General features: G+C 35.5%; 1 protein-coding gene and 1 long non-coding RNA gene across 2 annotated transcripts; both read left to right on the plus strand.

The window, feature by feature from the left end:
• Window positions 1-2571: 2571 nt before the first annotated feature.
• LOC103511227 (cytosolic carboxypeptidase 6-like) lies at window positions 2572-17424 on the plus strand. The gene is made up of 11 exons (XM_026825033.1): window positions 2572-2581; window positions 3440-3554; window positions 5240-5362; window positions 5495-5605; window positions 6126-6252; window positions 7157-7289; window positions 8248-8362; window positions 13523-13633; window positions 14417-14529; window positions 15487-15734; window positions 16840-17424. Exons 1-11 carry the CDS (start codon window positions 2572-2574, stop codon window positions 17029-17031), a joined length of 1398 nt encoding a protein of 465 aa, XP_026680834.1. The 3' UTR covers window positions 17032-17424.
• On the plus strand, window positions 5492-6238 carry LOC113468316. Its single transcript, XR_003392114.1, has 2 exons — window positions 5492-5605; window positions 6126-6238. It is a non-coding gene; the product is annotated as an uncharacterized LOC113468316 (long non-coding RNA).
• Window positions 17425-20213: the final 2789 nt, after the last annotated feature.

Consider the following 20213-nt stretch of genomic DNA (forward strand, 5'->3'; position numbering starts at 1 on the left):
AGCATTGTTAAACTTACTTGAATCGGCCGGCGTGATGTATGGGGCCGCCAAATCGGCGGGCCGCAGCCGCCTGTGGCGTCAGATAGGCCGCCAACGGAGCTATGACCTTGTTGCTGCTACTCGGACTATTGGCGAACTTGACCGTGATTGGCTCGTTGGAACCCTTGGGGATTGTACCGTTCAGCTCTTGTATTGCACGCTCTGCTTCGATCCGCTGGTCGAACCGAATGAATCCTACTCCTTTAGAAAGACCTGGAAATTTCCCTTCATTTTCCCGTGGGAAATAGAAAAAATCCCCGCTCCATTCACAAGTGAGTTGGGTTTTGAAAACTCGCGGCCATGAGATCAAAATTACACTGTTGCCAAGTCAGAGTTAAATCAAATCGCATAGGTACTTGGAAAACCGTACGGGAAATGGAAATACCGTACATGATACACAACAGAACTGGGGTGATTTTGGCACATCCACTATTTTGAGTGAATTTCAGATCTAAAGGTTGATGGTTCGAGTTTAAGTCAAGTCATAGAATTTAGTACCTGGGTATTATGGAACGACCTTTATGTCAAAAATTCATGGTAAAAGTCCGATTGCATTATTATATTTTTTTTCGATTGCATTATTTTTTATTTTCTGGTTAATTTAACTCGAATAATTATTGGCAAGCGTCACACAAAAGTTCAAAAAAAAACGAACAACATGAAGTCCACCAATGTACAATTCTACATTGTACAAGACCTTATTTAGACTGCGGGGGTAAAGGGCCTTCTCAGCCTCATCCTAGCAGGATAAATGAGATACGTAGGTATATATTCAATCTATCTATTCAAAAAATCTGTCTCGGTGCTCGATTGGTAAGGTTCAATCACAGTTGAAAAATAAAAATTCCATCATTTATTTCAAAATTTTCTAATAATTACCTAGACGGCACACACGTTTAGATATGGATATAAGCGTCAAGTTCGTAATTTTCCCAAGAAATCAAATCCGGAAATATCAAAGAATTGAAAAATGCACTTTCAAAATTTTCGACAGCACCTCTGAGAGCACGTCTATTTGATAAGGTCAAATATTGAAACACGCCCTAGATGGCTCAAAGGTGAAAGTTTAAAAGCGTAGGTACGATGTTTTGGGTAGGTCGGTACCCAACTACACAATACCTAGGTACCTGCAAAAGTCAGTGAAGCCTTTCATGAGTTTTATGAATTTTCCTCAAATAAATGCTAGCCCTATTGTGTATATGTATAGGGTCAACGACTTACAAAAATTACTCACAAGTGATTTTTAATCTATATTTCGAGGGGTGGTAGCGGCTTAGATATTCAGGGATGCTTATTGAGATTTTGAATGGCGAATGTCGAAATTTTTGATGTACGAGTATTACACCCACGTCTTCTTTTGTTAATATTAAAATGGACTGAAAACCTTGGGTATAGATGCTGGTAGGTATTTGCTATTTTGCGAAGACGTAACTTCCTATAGCTGTGTAGGGTGGACAAATAGAATGCTATGACGTTATGTTGCACTAAAGACTGATCTTTTCAAAATTGTCGAAAAGAAGTTCAATATTTTAGATTTTCAATAGATTGTGTGTTTTAAAAAGTGAAATGTTCAAACAAAGGAAAATTTTCCGGAGCTGTCTCTCTGCCGCCCTATGTGTAAACATGACGCCGATAGCATCCTCAACCATATACAGCAGGTACAAAGGACAATAAATTCATACGAACACTCCCATGGTTAAAATACAACACATTTGATCAAAAATAACACAAATATTATGGATTGAAATGCTTACTTACTGCTTTTCGGATCGAAATAAACTACTAATAAAGCGAAAGTGTGGATCGGAAAAGTTCCAAAAGAATGTACTTGTTATAGGCTTTCGGAATAAATTCCTTCCAGGCCTGCAAGATGAAGAAGAGAGAAACCACCCACTCAAATATAATGTACGTGCATTTGATTGATCAAATGGAAACTACTTACCAAACAAAAAATAATGAACAATAAAAAATAAATAATGACTTATTTAAATAAAAAGAAACGTGTGAATCGAAACACAGGAAACATTTATTGAAAATTAAATAAAAAGAACGAAAAAGAATAAAAATAAAAAAATAAAATAAAAAAAACGAGTGCTACTACAAACGAAAAAACAAGGTCTATACGAGAGTGCAGAACTGAAATAGAAAATCCGAAGGGGTGAGCTTTAGTAATCCTCCGCCATATTTTCCAGAATATATGGATTTTTCACATTTTCCCAGGAATTTCAGACCTTGTTCACAGTTTGTATAAAATAGGACTGTTTTATTTAATTAAAATGATTCAAAGTAGCAATGTCAATTAAAAATATCGAAGAAAACTTACATTTCTTCTAAGAAATATGCTTTGAAAGTTGAACTATTTTCTCAGGGGGTAATGGTTTGCTGCTGAAGTAGAGGGTGGTTTTTACAAGGCATTGAAATCAATGAGTTCAAAATGAACCCTTCCAAGGGGTGAGTTAGCTCCCTGCTGGAAATACTTCAAGTAACAAGTACACATACCTACTTCATTTCCATACATCATAGATATTTATCATGGATTCAGGTTTGTAGGGGATTCTTTTCTGAGCTTTTAAAGTATTTTAATAAATTAGAAATAGTTTTTCAAATAGCATATCCTCATCCAACTGAACACCTATGTATTTTAGCACAACCAGTAGCTGCACTAAAATGGCTAAATAATTTTTTAATGAGCAAAACCTAATTAGTAACTCACAAAACACGAAATTTGGTGACTAAAAATCTAGTCAGGTGTCATCTTCACCATCGTATGCTAATGTCCAAGCAATAATCTCACCAACAAGCTTCGTAGAATGAAAAACACAAATATGCTAACAGCTTGTTAGCACACCAAAACATGATGGTAGAAAGCACCACGAGCCAAATGACAGAAACACGAAATAATGTAATTAACAAGCCATTTAACACATTTCTAGCGTGTTGCCTGTTTAGCCATTGGTGAAAAAGTGCTATTTACATCGCTGGTCAAACTTCATGGTCACGAAATATTCTTAGCCAATAAGGGCGCTTAGAATGTACTTTTATCATCGTACCTACAGCTAGATTACATACGTAGATATAGACTAATACAGCTCACACTGAAAGAAGCTACTGGATACTAACCATAAGAACTTTTGAATTTCTTTATTCACTAGGGTATAGTTTTGGAAGTGAAACCAATTTTATGGTTGCAAAACTGATAACGTATCCCCCTGTCAAACAAGGCAGAGCCTCATAAAAAATTGAGACGTTTGCTTCAGTTTCTGTATTTATTCACCTTTCCGCATCAAATCTAGTGCCTCAGTATGGAATAATGAAAATCACTAAAGTAGAAGTTGTAACAATGATAATAGCGTACATAAAATTATGAATATGAACTATTCATTTATTTTTTGTTCAACAGGAATCATCGATTTGCTAATCAGCAACCATATCATAGCCAAGACCCTTCGAAGTCATGTGGTGTTCAAAATATTTCCCATGCTAAATCCTGACGGAGTGTTCCTAGGAAATTTCAGGTAAGGCGATCAACTTTTAGACTTTTCTCACTAGGTTCTGGGAAAGATCCCGGGTATCTCAAACTTCCCCCGTTGTGTGGCCCCGTCAGCTGTTAGCATAATGGGACTTCTGATCCCAAGCTGACATACTAAAGAAAGCCTATCACCGTCAGTTGGCCTGTATAGGTATCCTATATTCTATTATTTACAGTATTTTCAATATTATACTGTAGGTAGGTAAGTACAACCAATTCAAATCAGTATACTTACTTGTCTACCTATGCCTTCTGAAGTTTTTTTTTTTTTTTTTTTTTTTTTTTTTTTTTGAGACCTTGTTCACAGTTTGTATAAAATAGGACTGTTTTATTTAATTAAAATGATTCAAAGTAGCAATGTCAATTAAAAATATCGAAGAAAACTTACATTTCTTCTAAGAAATATGCTTTGAAAGTTGAACTATTTTCTCAGGGGGTAATGGTTTGCTGCTGAAGTAGAGGGTGGTTTTTACAAGGCATTGAAATCAATGAGTTCAAAATGAACCCTTCCAAGGGGTGAGTTAGCTCCCTGCTGGAAATACTTCAAGTAACAAGTACACATACCTACTTCATTTCCATACATCATAGATATTTATCATGGATTCAGGTTTGTAGGGGATTCTTTTCTGAGCTTTTAAAGTATTTTAATAAATTAGAAATAGTTTTTCAAATAGCATATCCTCATCCAACTGAACACCTATGTATTTTAGCACAACCAGTAGCTGCACTAAAATGGCTAAATAATTTTTTAATGAGCAAAACCTAATTAGTAACTCACAAAACACGAAATTTGGTGACTAAAAATCTAGTCAGGTGTCATCTTCACCATCGTATGCTAATGTCCAAGCAATAATCTCACCAACAAGCTTCGTAGAATGACAAACACAAATATGCTAACAGCTTGTTAGCACACCAAAACATGATGGTAGAAAGCACCACGAGCCAAATGTCAGAAACACGAAATAATGTAATTAACAAGCCATTTAAAACATTTCTAGCGTGTTGCCTGTTTAGCCATTGGTGAAAAAGTGCTATTTACATCGCTGGTCAAACTTCATGGTCACGAAATATTCTTAGCCAATGAGGGCCCTTAGAATGTACTTTTATCATCGTACCTACAGCTAGATTACATGCGTAGATATAGACTAATATAGCTCACACTGAAAGAAGCTACTGGATACTAACCATAAGAACTTTTGAATTTCTTTATTCACTGGGGTATAGTTTTGGAAGTGAGACCAATTTTATGGTTGCAAAACTGATAACGTTTCCCCCTGTCAAACAAGGCAGAGCCTCATAAAAAATTGAGACGTTTGCTTCAGTTTCTGTATTTATTCACCCTTCCGCATCAAATCTAGTGCCTCAGTATGGAATAATGAAAATCACTAAAGTAGAAGTTGTAACAATGATAATAGCGTACATAAAATTATTATTATTGTAACTTTCACATATTTAAATTATTATTATTATTGTAACTTTACACTTGTAACTTTTATTATTACATACTTTCGTGGAATGAGGCCCAGGTCTCTTGTACCTTATAAGGTGATTTTTTCATCGCTAGCTCCCGGTCTAACAATTTATGTCTAACGTAAAGGGTTACGTAGGATGATGAGGATAAGGACGTTTTAGTCTGTAAATACTAAAACCCTCTAATTTGCTTACAGATAGTGAAGACAGCGACAATGAAAGTGGCATGGGTAATGTTACCAGACTGGTCATGCGACCACCAGGTCACAGTGGCAAAGCCAAGCGTGGCCATCTTTGTTTTGATGCCTCCTTTGAAACTGGTAAGTCATGAAGACGTTAGAGTTCCATCAAGAAGATTCCTCGTACAACTGAGATTTATGCCATGGGAGCTGACTAGGTAACTCATACTGTTAGTGATTCAAGAATCAAAATTATTATTGTTGGATGTTCCCTCAGGTTCGAGAGGCACACTATCCTGCCCAAACTTTTGGCTAACAATGCGGAAGACTATGAAAAGAAGAACACAATATTCAATCGGGTTCTGGATAAGTTGGGAACTGCAAGAAGGTTTGTATCTTTTAACTTTTCTTCTTCTTCGCCTTTTCTTTTCCCGTGTTCAGACGGGGTCGGCGTTTTTCGTCAGCCTCTCAATCAGCCCTAGCTAAGGTGATGGTTTTGGGCTGACATTTGGTTTTGACTACAAAATATTTAAACATCATTTACAAGTAATTAAATAACTATCGACAATCACTCCAATCACTGAATTAATAAATTTATGACAATGTCTACCAATGGTCAATGATTAGTACGACCAAAGTATAGGTACCTATAGTATAGTTGATAAATCGTTAATATTATCTGCTAAGGATATAGGGGGACCGCTAAATTTTCTATCTGTGTGTGGTGGGAAATGAGTATAGTTACTTGTATTATGATATGGGGAATTCACTGAAACAAAAATATTTCATATTTTCCACAGACCACTAACTGCGCTACTAATATAATGAGTAGATTACCAAAGGCAATCTCTTGAATCTTTGCCACCATAATTCCAAACGTTAAACTCCCCGATTTCCCCCCCCCCCAGAGTGTTCAGTGATACGCTGAAAGATACAGTCAACTGTTACTCCCTGATTGTGTCATTCTATGGCTACATTCATCCCGTCACTAAAGAACTGATCACCTACAAGGAAGAGTCATGTATCCTTTATTCGGTCCAATAGTCCTAAACAAAAATGGAAGCGGCACACAAGGGATCAAGAAGAGACGGTCTTAACATAATAAATGTGGGCAGAATGGGCACTAGGTGCATATATGGGTTAAAGTCTTTAGACGATGGATTTTGCTATCTTGGGCAATATGGGTTAACTTTTGAAGACCAGAAGGTCTTATTAGCAGGGCTTAGTATGTTACATATATTTAGGATTGGCAAAATTGTGCCTTTATTTATGAAATACATAGCAAAGGGCAGATCTAAAATGGTATCTTGCCGGTATTGTAAAGGTCTAAACTAAAACAACATTAGAGAACACAGTCTAATAGCAGGAATCTAGAAAAATGTCAAATTGATGATAGTTCAAAAGAAACGAACAACATGAAGTCTACCAATGTACATTGTACAAGACCTTATTTAGACTGCGGGGGTAAAGGGCCTTCTCAGTCTCATCCAAGCAGGATAAATGAGATATATTCAATCTATCTATTCAAAAAATCTGTCTCGGTGCTCGATTGGTAAGGTCCAATCACAGTTGAAAAATGAAAATTCCATAATTTATTTCAAAATTTTCTCTAATTGGTTAAGTAATAATTACCTAGACGGCACACACGTTTAGATATGGATACAAGCGTCAAGTTCGTAATTTTCCCAAGAAATCAAATCCGGAAATATCAAAGAATTGAAAAATGCACTTTCAAAATTTTCGACAGCACCTAGTTATGTGTATTTAGATCTGTCTGTCTCTGTCAGATCAACCAACCACAATTAAAATTCCTTTTTTTTATTGCCAAACTGAATAGATTGTAATGAAACGGGAAATTTTCACAATTCTAAGCAATGTACACTGCACAGACAAAAGTAAAACTTAAGGGAAAGTAATGTACGCATTTTGTTTCCTGTAGCAAAAAAGAAGAATCGAAGTCGTCACAATCACGGACAAGAAGAGAAATGAAAATCATAAGGGAAAGCTAAGGGTGGTTGTTATTCTGAGTCGGGTGCATCCAGGAGAAAGCCCTACATCATTTATATGTCAAGGTATCTATTACATCTTTTATATGTCAAAGTACCTTTGCATCTCTTATATATCAAAGAACATTCGTAGTTTAAAGGTCCTTATTTAGGAACATCATTCTGAGTCGGGTGCATCCAGGAGAAAGCCCTACGTCATTTATATGTCAAGGTATCTATTGCATCTTTTATATGTCATGGTACCTATTACATCTTTTATATGTCAAAGTACCTTTGCATCTCTTATATATCAAAGAACATTCGTAGTTTAAAGGTCCTTATTTAGGAACATAAGTTTAAAGGTCCTTGTCTATAAATATGAAATAATGATTCTCTCAATTATCCGAGAACTTGATTGTCATGATAATAAATACGCCTTAAAAGCATTCGTTAGATTCCCTTGAATTCACTACTATTCAAGCAGTGTGCTTTGGAAAGAAAGATATTGCATTGTAATACAAAGGAGATCTGATGTAAATCGGCTCCTTAGAAAGAAATCATGATCCTTGGATCAGCTGGTATCGCCTTGGAGCACAAAACAGATTTCCTTGATTTTTAGGGCGATTTTTTCCCCCTTTCAATTGTAGGTAAACCACACCAAATGTCATTCCTAATTAGGTACGTGGTTTTACTTATCTTGAGATCGTTGTTGTTGTTGTTGCTGTTTGGGTCAGATGTTGTGACTAAATTTTAAGTCTCCTTGGATCAGCTGGTATCGCCTTGGAGCACAAAATAGATTTCCTTGATTTTTAGGGCGATTTTTTCCCCTTTGTAGGTAAACCACACCAAATGTCTTTCCTAATTAGGTACGTGGTTTTACTTATCTTGAGATCGTTGTTGTTGTTGTTGCTGTTTGGGTCAGATGTTGTGACTAAATTTTAAGTCGCTTGTACTGGTCCGATTGATTTGAAATTTGGCTCAGTTATATTTTAGCTCAATCCCCTTTAGCTATGAACTATTCATTTCTTATTTTTGTGTTCAACAGGAATCATCGATTTGCTAATCAGCAACCATATCATAGCCAAGACCCTTCGAAGTCATGTGGTGTTCAAAATATTTCCCATGCTAAATCCTGACGGAGTGTTCCTAGGAAATTTCAGGTCAGGCGATCAACTTTTTGACTTTTCTCACTAGGTTCTGGGAAAGATCCCGGGTAATATATTTATCAAACTTCTCCCGTTGTGTGGCCCCGTCAGCTGTTAGCATAATGGGACTTCTGATCCCAAGCTGACATTCTAAAGAAAGCTTATCAACGTCAGTTGGTCTGTATAGGTATCCTATATTCTATTATTTACAGTATTTTCAATATTATACTGTAGATAGGTACAACCAATTCAAATCAGTATACTTACTTGTCTACCTATGTCTTCTGAAGTTTTTTTTTTTTTTTTTTTTTTTTTTTGGGCCCATATCCCATTTTGCCAACATTTTATACTCCTATTAAAGGTATGTTGTATGCCAACAGAAATACTTAACTAAGAATTCAAAATCTACTTACATGGGATTTCAGGAGTACCCGTAACAAACGAACGTACTGAAAAGTCCCATTTTGCCAACATTTTATACTCCTATTAAAAGTATGTCGTAAGTATGCCAACAGAAATACTTAACTAAGAATTCAAAATCTACTTACATGGGATTTCAGGAGTACCCGTAACAAACGAACGTACTGAAAAAGGAAAAAAAGAACAATGACGATCAAGTAAGCAAAGTTTGTAAACTTACAGACATGACACAACCGTTTCGGAAAAAAACTTCGATTCCACCGGGATTGAATCCGGTACTTCCAGCTTGCAAGCCGAGTGTGATATCCACCAAGTCACGGAGCAGTTTTTTTTTGTTTCTTTAATAAATCTAACATACTTACTGCACAGTAGAACTCACTCAGAAAAAAGGCCGGGCTATGTAAGGAGTTGCTTTGTAACAACAATAATACTCTTGAGTGGAAGGTAACTAGGTAAAGTTAACGCCGCGCAGGAGGCGTTCTCTACCGTTTCTTTAATAAATCTAACATACTGCACAGTAGAACTCACTCAGAAAAAAGGCTGGGCTCTGTAAGGAGTTGCTTTGTAACAACAATAATACTCTTGAGTGGAAGGTAACTAGGTAAAGTTAACGCCGCGCAGGAGGCGTTCTCTACCACCTAACCCCAAAAAATATTTAGGTACCATTCTCAGTCGCAAGACTATCACAGATGATTCTAGAAGTTATGTAAAGTTAACGCCGGAGGCGTTCTCTACCACCTAACTCCGAACAATACTTACCATTCTCGGTCGCAAGATTATCACAGAGAATTCTAGAAGTTATGATGCGACCATAGGGGCTGAAGAGGCTCTCCAGTTCTTGTTGTGTTAAAAGGAAATTGTACTTCATTGCCACAGGCCTCCATTGAATGAATTCAGCAACTGGTGTAAAAAATAAAAAAAAATACAAGTTCACTCTAGTGTTACCCCCTCCACTGACTCTAGCATAATCCATGGTGAAATTTGTGTACCAGAAGTTCCTGAGAATATTGAGAGAGCACGTCTATTTGATAAGGTCAAATATTGAAACACGCCCTAGATGGCTCGAAGGTGAAAGTTTAAAAGCGTAGGTACGATGTTTTGGGTAGGTCGGTACCCAACTACACAATACCTATAGGTACCTGCAAAAGTCAGTGAAGCCTTTCATGAGTTTTATGAATTTTCCTCAAATAAATGCTAGCCCTATTGTGTATAGGGTCAACGACTTACAAAAATTACTCACAAGTGATTTTTAATCTATATTTCGAGGGGTGGTAGCGGCTTAGATATTCAGGGATGCTTATTGATATTTTGAATGGCGAATGTCGAAATTTTTGATGTACGAGTATTACCCCCACGTCTTCTTTTGCTAATATTAAAATGGACTGAAAACCTTTGGTATAGATGCTGGTAGGTATTTGCTATTTTGCGAAGACGTAACTTCCTATAGCTGTGTAGGGTGGACAAATAGAATGCTATGACGTTATGTTGCACTAAAGACTGATCTTTTCAAAATTGTCGAAAAGAAGTTCAATATTTTAGATTTTCAATAGATTGTGTGTTTTAAAAAGTGAAATGTTCAAACAAAGGAAAATTTTCCGGAGCTGTCTCTCTGCCGCCCTATGTGTAAACATGACGCCGATAGCATCCTCAACCATATACAGCAGGTACAAAGGACAATAAATTCATACGAACACTCCCATGGTCAAAAATACTTAGGTACCATTCTCAGTCGCAAGACTATCACAGATGATTCTAGAAGTTATGTGAAGTTAACGCCGGAGGCGTTCTCTACCACCTAACCCCGAATAATACTTGCCATTCTCGGTCGCAAGATTATCACAGAGAATTCTAGAAGTTATGATGCGACCATAGGGGCTGAAGAGGCTCTCCAGTTCTTGTTGTGACATATGCTTGGGCAATCCGCTAACGTACAGGTTTGCACCTTTGATGGATTCACTGCTGGGGCGTGCGTATGACACCTGAAGAGAAAATTTTCATCACATAAGAATACAAGAACGCCTTCTTAGAAGCATTGGCTTAGGAAGGATCCCCGTGTATTTGTATTACCTACTTGATATTAATAAATAAAGAAAATAAAACATTGAGGAAAGACATTAATTTTGAAAATATTGTGTTATTTTTCTTGCTTCCTCTTAACTTTTGAATTTACAAAGATGTAGCTGAGGTAGGGAAAATTTTCCTCAAAAGTCTACTGCTTTGATCTAAACTCTTTAGATAGGTAAGTAGGTATTGATTCGAGCAACATGAATAAATTGTCATTAACACACAAATAAAACTGCTTTGATAGTAACGTGATCATTAGATGTAAAATGACTACGATGTTTTCTCTTGACTGATAAATTGTATTAGATAGGTACTTACTTTTATGGTTTTATTCTGTAGACGTAATCCATTCAACGTGTTGATAGCCTTTTCGGCATCCTCAGGTCTATGATAGTTCACAAATCCATAGCCCAAACTTTGTGCTGTTGAAATGAGAAAAACACAAATTTCAGCATCCGAAAAACCAAGATGAACTTTTTCATAGGTAAAGAGTTTGTTAAGAAGTGTTTGATAAACCATTTCCCATCAAATGGACTAAAATCATTACCAGGAGTTATAAATACGTAGATTTTTTTTAGTCCTAAATCGGTAAATAAAAATAAACAACACAAGAAAAATGTTAAAACGTGGATTACTTATCTCAGAATACAAGGTGTATCAAAGGAGTAATTACAAAAGTGTAATAGACGCGGAAGGGTAAAATAACCTAGGTCCTATTTATTCAAACAAATCAAAATATCGGGTAGGTATTCTAACTACCCACCAACCACCAAGTGTTTGAGTACAGGGGAATATTATTTCTACACTGTAAATTTCCTTGTTTATTAAATTCGATAGTTTAAATAGTGTTTCAACCACCTTGATTTATTTATTTCAACCATGCAATTTCAGATTTTTATTTCTCATACCTAACAACTGTTCTCAGTTTCTATAAAGCTCTCCATGAGATTGTTATTATTTGCATGATTTAAGATACACCTTGTGAAATACAAAGAAATGAAAGTAAAGAAACTGTAAATTTCCTTGTTTATTAAATTCGATAGATAAATAGTGTTTTAACCACCTTGATTTATTTATTTCAACCATGCAATTTCAGATTATTATTATTTTTTTTTTTTTCTCATACCTAACAACTGTTTTCAGTTTCTATAAAGCTCTCCATGAGATTGTTATTATTTGCATGATTTAAGATACACCTTGTGAAATACAAAGAAATGAAAGTAAAGAAAACAAAACAAGAAGAGTCCAAAACCAAATATATCCAACCAAGACGAAGGAAATGAAAATTGAACGTTTTTAGGATCAAAACAATAAAAAAGATTATGCTTACTAAAATCTGCCAAAGTTGTGTCTTCCAAAATAAATCCATGAAAGCAAAAAGAAAGAAATTAAAAAAATAAATAAACAAAACAAATCAAAGGATTATGGAGTAAATTGACAATAAACAATAATAAAATTAGTGGGTAACTTTTCATTTCAGTGAAGCATCATCTACCTTTGAATGAATAAGTGATTAAATGATTAGTGAAAAACTTAATATTACTTAAGATTTTTTTTTAAAAAAGTAGCTTTTTTATTTATAAATATAGAACATACTTTTATAAAGTATCCCATTTTTCAGCATCACAGGCTATTTATGGGCATGGATTTTTTTTTTCTTTTTACTTGAGATTATTGAGCAACATAAAGGTCAATTCATGTTGTGCATAGATAATTTTATATTAATCTCACCAACAAGCTTCGTAGAATGACAAACACAAATATGCTAACAGCTTGTTAGCACACCAAAACATGATGGTAGAAAGCACCACGAGCCAAATGTCAGAAACACGAAATAATGTAATTAACAAGCCATTTAAAACATTTCTAGCGTGTTGCCTGTTTAGCCATTGGTGAAAAAGTGCTATTTACATCGCTGGTCAAACTTCATGGTCACGAAATATTCTTAGCCAATGAGGGCCCTTAGAATGTACTTTTATCATCGTACCTACAGCTAGATTACATGCGTAGATATAGACTAATATAGCTCACACTGAAAGAAGCTACTGGATACTAACCATAAGAACTTTTGAATTTCTTTATTCACTGGGGTATAGTTTTGGAAGTGAGACCAATTTTATGGTTGCAAAACTGATAACGTTTCCCCCTGTCAAACAAGGCAGAGCCTCATAAAAAATTGAGACGTTTGCTTCAGTTTCTGTATTTATTCACCCTTCCGCATCAAATCTAGTGCCTCAGTATGGAATAATGAAAATCACTAAAGTAGAAGTTGTAACAATGATAATAGCGTACATAAAATTATTATTATTGTAACTTTCACATATTTAAATTATTATTATTATTGTAACTTTACACTTGTAACTTTTATTATTACATACTTTCGTGGAATGAGGCCCAGGTCTCTTGTACCTTATAAGGTAATTTTTTCATCGCTAGCTCCCGGTCTAACAATTTATGTCTAACGTAAAGGGTTACGCAGGATGATGAGGATAAGGACGTTTTAGTCTGTAAATACTAAAACCCTCTAATTTGCTTACAGATAGTGAAGACAGCGACAATGAAAGTCGCCATGGGAGCTGACTTGGTAACTGTAATTAAACTCACATGAAGGGGTAAACGCTTCGATGTGCTGAAAATTCATACTGTTAGTGATTCAAGAATCAAGATTATTATTGTTGGATGTTCCCTCAGATTCGAGAGGCACACTATCCTGCCCAAACTTTTGGCTAACAATGCAGAAGACTATGAAAAGAAGAACACAATATTCAATCGGGTTCTGGATAAGTTGGGAACCGCAAGAAGGTTTGTATCTTTTAACATTTCTTCTTCTTCGCCTTTTCCCGTGTTCAGACGGGGTCGGCGTTTTTCGTCAGCCTCTCAATCAGCCCTAGCTAAGGTGATTGTTTTGGGCTGACATTTGGTTTTGACTACAAAATATTTAAACATCATTTAATAGTAATTAAATAACTGTCGACAATCACTCCAATCACTGAATTAATAAATTTATGACAATGTCTATCAATGGTCAATGATTAGTATTACAACCAAAGTAGGTACCTATAGTATAGTTGATAAGCTGCCTCGGTGGCGTAGAGGTCAAGACGCTCGCCTGGTAAACAGGAGGGCGTGGGTTCGATCCCAGCCGAGGTATGGAATTTTATCCTCAATTATTTGAGAATTTGACCACATAATAATGGAGCTCTAAGGGTTAGGTGGTAGAGAACGCCTAAGGCGTTAACCTCGCCTAGTGGTTGCCTTCCACTCAAGAGTCTATTATTATTATTATTACTAAGGCGTTAACCTCGCCTAGTGGTTTCCTTCCACTCAAGAGTCTATTATTATTATTATAATATTATCTGCTAAGGATATAGGGGGACCGCTAAATTTTCTATCTGTGTGTGGTGGGAAATGAGTATAGTTACTTGTATTATGATATGGGGAATTCACTGAAACAAAAATATTTCATATTTTCCACAGACCACTAACTGCGCTACTAATATAATGAGTAGATTACCAAAGGCAATCTCTTGAATCTTTGCCACCATAATTCCAAACGTTAAACTCCCCGATTTCCCCCCCCCCCAGAGTGTTCAGTGATACGCTGAAAGATACAGTCAACTGTTACTCCCTGATTGTGTCATTCTATGGCTACATTCATCCCGTCACTAAAGAACTGATCACCTACAAGGAAGAGTCATGTATCCTTTATTCGGTCCAATAGTCCTAAACAAAAATGGAAGCGGCACACAAGGGATCAAGAAGAGACGGTCTTAACATAATAAATGTGGGCAGAATGGGCACTAGGTGCATATATGGGTTAAAGTCTTTAGACGATGGATTTTGCTATCTTGGGCAATATGGGTTAACTTTTGAAGACCAGAAGGTCTTATTAGCAGGGCTTAGTATGTTACATATATTTAGGATTGGCAAAATTGTGCCTTTATTTATGAAATACATAGCAAAGGGCAGATCTAAAATGGTATCTTGCCGGTATTGTAAAGGTCTAAACTAAAACAACATTAGAGAACACAGTCTAATAGCAGGAATCTAGAAAAATGTCAAATTGATGATTCGGAGAATATATTCCTGAAAAGACTCGAGTTCACTGTTAAATACTCTATACTACCTTTTTATCAGGCTGTTAAGTTTACACAGTGGCGTAATAAAATTAGGAGGAACATAAGTCACTTTTCCCAGGAACTTTAGTCATTTTTTCGACGAATCTTGACTGCTCCAAGTCTCTCTAGGTAATCATAAGTTAACACAGTGTCAAGGGTTTTCTTTGACGTAACCCATTTGATTTACACAGGCCAGTATTTCTTGAACTCTGGATTAGCTGAAAACTCTCTGTGGTAAGATCGGCCATAAAAGGTGTAAGTTTTACACCACCTAACGTTCAATGCACCTTTTTCTGTTAAGCAAGAATAAAATTCAGATATTCAATGTAAAAAAGTAGGTATCCTTATTTCTTATTTATAATTTTGCAGCATTGATCACTTAGGACACATTAGAAAATTAGAAAATTGTTCTAAAGGTAAGGGGATAGAAAAAAAGCTCAAAAATTAACAATCCGTTATTCCTTTAAAAAAAAAGATCCAGTAAGTTTTTATTACGATCTTTCAGCTAGACATATTTTCCTTAGAGTCAAATATCAGATGAAAGAATTGGCCGAGTTCTAATGAAGACTTTCCTGGAATATTACACCATAACTGGAGTCATTCCCAGCACACCGGATCAAATCACCAAAGAGCTTTTAAAAAAGAAAAAGCAATCCCAGAAAATGAAAGCCATGAGAGCGAATAGAGAATTCGCAAAGGTGGAGAAAACAGACAGGAGTCAGTTTTGTCAGCCGTTGAGTAAGACTGTGTTAGGATCTTTTGACAATGAGAAAACTGGCGTGAAGGTAAGTAAATTAGACCTAACAAAGAAAAGGAGTTTTTGTACATTGGTAATTAAATTTATTGTCATGAGAAATGAGAGTAAAAGTAAACGTTAGGTAATGCGGGGGCGGAGTGATTTATCACGCTTCATCACGTGTGGTGTGTGGTAGAAGATTTTCTACGTAAATGGTGTTTAGGGCACATCCACTAAAAAGTTTAAGCACATGCACCAAAAGTGCGTATTTTAAATATCTTATTAATAAGAGAGGTTTTCTGTTTGTTTGTCTGTAAGAGGTTGCCGTCTTAACGGTAAGTCGTAGAAACTTCAAATTTTGTACACAGGTTCATATTTTTATGGCGGTGGTTATACGCTTAGGTTAAAATTTCCTAAAGCCAGCCGTTCGCGAGTTATTCAAGAAATTCGAAATTTTTGGCCGAAACCTGAGCGATGCAAAGCTTGCGGGTATCCCGCTAGTTACCTAATGTGTCAATATTTTAATTATTTCAATCTAATCTTTCAAAGTACGTATGTAGTATAAGATATTAAGGTATATAATTTTAAATTTGTTAATTCTTAAAATTAACATTTGAGTATAAAACTGTAATATTCTTATGTCTTAATTTAATTAGGACTGGGGTCCAGGTAAATGCATGCAAATCAGAAATAAAGAGGGAATGATATTTCAGAAAAGGCTCAAATTTTCAAATACATAGATTAGAATCCTCTTTTCTTGCTCAAAAACTTTTATTTATTTTTAACTGTCTCAACTTTGTGTATAATTTCAGTTGACCAACAAACCAAAATTCGTCAGCAATAAAATGCGGAAACCGTTCAGACGCCGAAAGAAATCCAAGAGACTTGAACCGGAACAACTACAACAGGCTGATAATTTGGCCACTGAAGATGGAGGAGCTAGTAATAGGAAATTGAACATTATTGACATAAATAATATCACTCTCATTTCTCCAGTCAAATAGAAGAAAAGTCGATTAGTGATCCATTGCTGAAGAAGAAAACAGGGAATGATGTTTCAGAAAAAGCTCAATTTTTTAAATATATTGGAATCCTCTTTTCTTAATCAAATATTTTTATTTTTAACTCTCAATTATCTTCGTGTATAATTTCAGTTGAACAACAAACCAAAATTCGTCAGCAATAAAATGCGGAAACCGTTCAGACGTCGAAAGAAATCCAAGAGACTTGAACCGGAACAACTACAACAGGCCGACAATTTGGCCACTGAAGATGGAGGAGCTAGTAATAGGAAACTGAACATTATTGACATAAATAATATCACTCTCATTTCTCCAGTCAAATAGAAGAAAAGTCGATTAGTGATCCATTGCTGAAGAAGAAAGATAAGTCGATTAATCATTGCTGAAGAAATCAAGCTCGAGTAATCAATTAATATTTTTCTTAGGGAAAAATCAGCTGATCCGAACCCGAAAATTGGAACCCGAAAAGGAAAGAGCCAACAGAAACCAAATTTCAAAACCTATAAAAATGAGTAGCTATTTTCCTTATGATCGAAAGTATTTTGATAGAACATCATACAGAAAGAGCCCTATTAAAAGCACTAAACTAGGGAAACTGGGAGTAAAAAAATAATATTTTGGTCGGTTAAATTTTACATATTAGTTATAAATCCAATTTAGGGTAATTTTTGGATGGTTCTTTTCTCCTTAATGCTGTGCAATTGTACCTACACAAAATCGAATACTTCTTTTTGCTTAAGCTAGTCGAAAACAAGGGAAACTCGGAGTAAAAAAATAATATTTTGGTCGGTTAAATTTTACATATTAGTTAAATCCAATTTAGGGGTAATTTTTGGATGGTTCTTTTCTCCTTAATGCTGTGCAATTGTACCTACACAAAATCGAATACTTCTTTTTGCTTAAGCTAGTCGGACATTTGAGATGCCCTTCCTGATGCCGACCCTCACGATGTAGCTACCAGGGCTTGGGACTGGCATCGGCATCACGAAGGCAATAACGGCATTAAAGCACAAAATTAATCGCTAATTACTACCTACTTAATTTTCTACAATCACCAATTAAACTTTCTTTACTTTAATACAGCTGGATGCCCTTCCTGATGCCGACCCTCACGATGTAGGTACCAGGGCTTGGGACTGGCATCGGCATCACGAACGCAATAACGGCATTAAAGCACAAAATTAATCGCTAATTACTACCTACTTAATTTTCTACAATCACCAATTAAACTTTCTTTACTTTAATTTTTATCACTCAATCACGGAAGGGTGTGATTATCCTAACCAGATGGTGTGACACGAGTTTTCATCCGAAATATTCAACTATAATCTTGTTTATAACAATGGGCTTAAATAAAACATTTTATTTCTATCCGTCTTTAATCCCTGTGTGTTAAACACTGTTTATAGTTGTATTAAACAACTTGGAATCAGGTTTATTTGTTTATAAATATGGGGGAGCGGGGGCGATGTTGCCAGTTTCATAATTTTATTATTATTATTTACAAATTTGAGAATACCTACCTACCTACTTTTCCTACAACTTTTTCAAATCAATATATTTAATTGTAAGTCTTGTATGCAACTTGTAAATCCTTACTTCAAAATACATCATCACCATGGACAATTTATTTAAATATTATGTCGACTGATTTCTTCTTAATTTTCCATCAAACACCAAATCCAATATTAGTTTTGAACTACGAAAGATTAGCAAGAGTTTAAGAATCGAACCCATAGCTTCTAAAAGTGTCGGAATATTGTTAACACTGGCACAATCGAAGGAAGAACTTTCGGCTTCCTTCTCTTTCGCCATCTTTGTGAACCGTATCTCAAAGAATCTACCTATTTTACGTCTTAGGGAGTGTTAACACATTCTTAGGGGATGATATGATAACATATTCTAAACACAAGGGCTTGATAAATTACACCTTAGCCTCAGGATAGATGTGAGTTGAGAGGCATTCTCTCCGCCCAATGATTCGATCATAGCATTCATAACTTCGAACAAAACTTAAAGCTAACCCTTTCACCCCTAAAGGGACAATACGTCTCACATAATCATTATTTTTAAAAGTGGGATATATCATCCCAGACCCATCGAAAAAATTCCGTTCTCAGTGTTTTTCAAAAGTTTCTTTTGTGATCTAAGACGTCAGTAAAATTCACTTGGCTAACTTGTCTGGTTATGTTTCCAGATCGATTTTTGTTCAGTAGTCCTAGGAGACCTAGGAGGACATGAAACATTGTAGAGGCTTTATTTATAGCCCAAATAATAATACTTGATCAGAAAAAATAAAAGATTCTGGTCCTAAAATAAGTCGGGGTGAAAGGGCTAAGGGAGGTGATCTATTTGCTGTAGATTTATTGATGTAAATAAACCCAAATATTCCTTCTACCTCGAAAGCTTATTTCTTACACATCAAGAAAATATTCTGTTTCCAGTACCTGCAAGTACATCGAGCAAACAAACCCACGAATATCACAATAAAATGTTTTCGTTCTTGTTAAATCAACACATTTTGATAATAAGGGTGGTTTTGCACAAACTTGAATTTTTTGGGGAAAATACAGAAATAGCCTCAATTTTAGCTGTTTACATAAAATAATAAATTGCCTAGGACCTTTTGCTTGACGGGTATTTTATTCTATTCAGTTTTTTTTCTGAATAAAAAAAAGTTTAAAGAAATGCTAGTTACTTGGACTTGAACCAGCAACCTACGGACCTGCGGACTACCGCGCTGACCACATTAAACTGAGGTTGGTATTATAGGAATATAGGATAAGAAGGATAATACATATTTTGAAATCAACTACAAAATTTTCCATTAAGGTTTTATTGATTGTCATTAACTCATGTCACTACGTGAAATGAACACTAGTACGTACACTTGATCAATCTGTAATGCTCGTTTGTAAACAGATTACACCAATCAAAAGATGATAAACTGGAAGATAGCTGTAACATTTTGTGTTTGTTATTCAGGCGAAAGCTCGAACAATATAGCTGACAAAGTGCTAGTTAGAGTACCAGGTACCTTGTTATCTACTCTTGTACAGGGTGATGGGAAAGTTTCGGGACACTGTGTTTCACGAGGAAGGACTGGTGAAAATTATTTAGCGGAAAAGGGATCGTTTTATGAAAGGGACCTTAAGGCTTTCTACAAAATTGTCCCCAACACCCTTGATTTTTTTAAAAGGCTAAATTGTCACCAAATAAACTGTTATTAATAATGCTATCGCTTACTTTTTTGACAATAAATGGGAATTAAATTAGACCTTAAGGCTTTCTACAAAATTGTCCCCAACACCCTTAATTTTTTTAAAAGGCTAAATTGTCACCAAATAAACTGTTATTAATAATGCTATCGCTTACTTTTTTGACAATAAATGGGAATTAAATTAAGGAAATTTCCTATAGAGATTTAGTTCAAAACTTGGTTTTACGAGCATGTATGCATACAGGCAAAGAAGGTTAAATTTTCAAACATTTTCACTTCCCCAATT

Source organism: Diaphorina citri, unplaced genomic scaffold (genome assembly GCF_000475195.1).
Source record: "Diaphorina citri unplaced genomic scaffold, Diaci psyllid genome assembly version 1.1 scaffold31, whole genome shotgun sequence".
NCBI classification, from domain to species: domain Eukaryota; kingdom Metazoa; phylum Arthropoda; class Insecta; order Hemiptera; family Psyllidae; genus Diaphorina; species Diaphorina citri.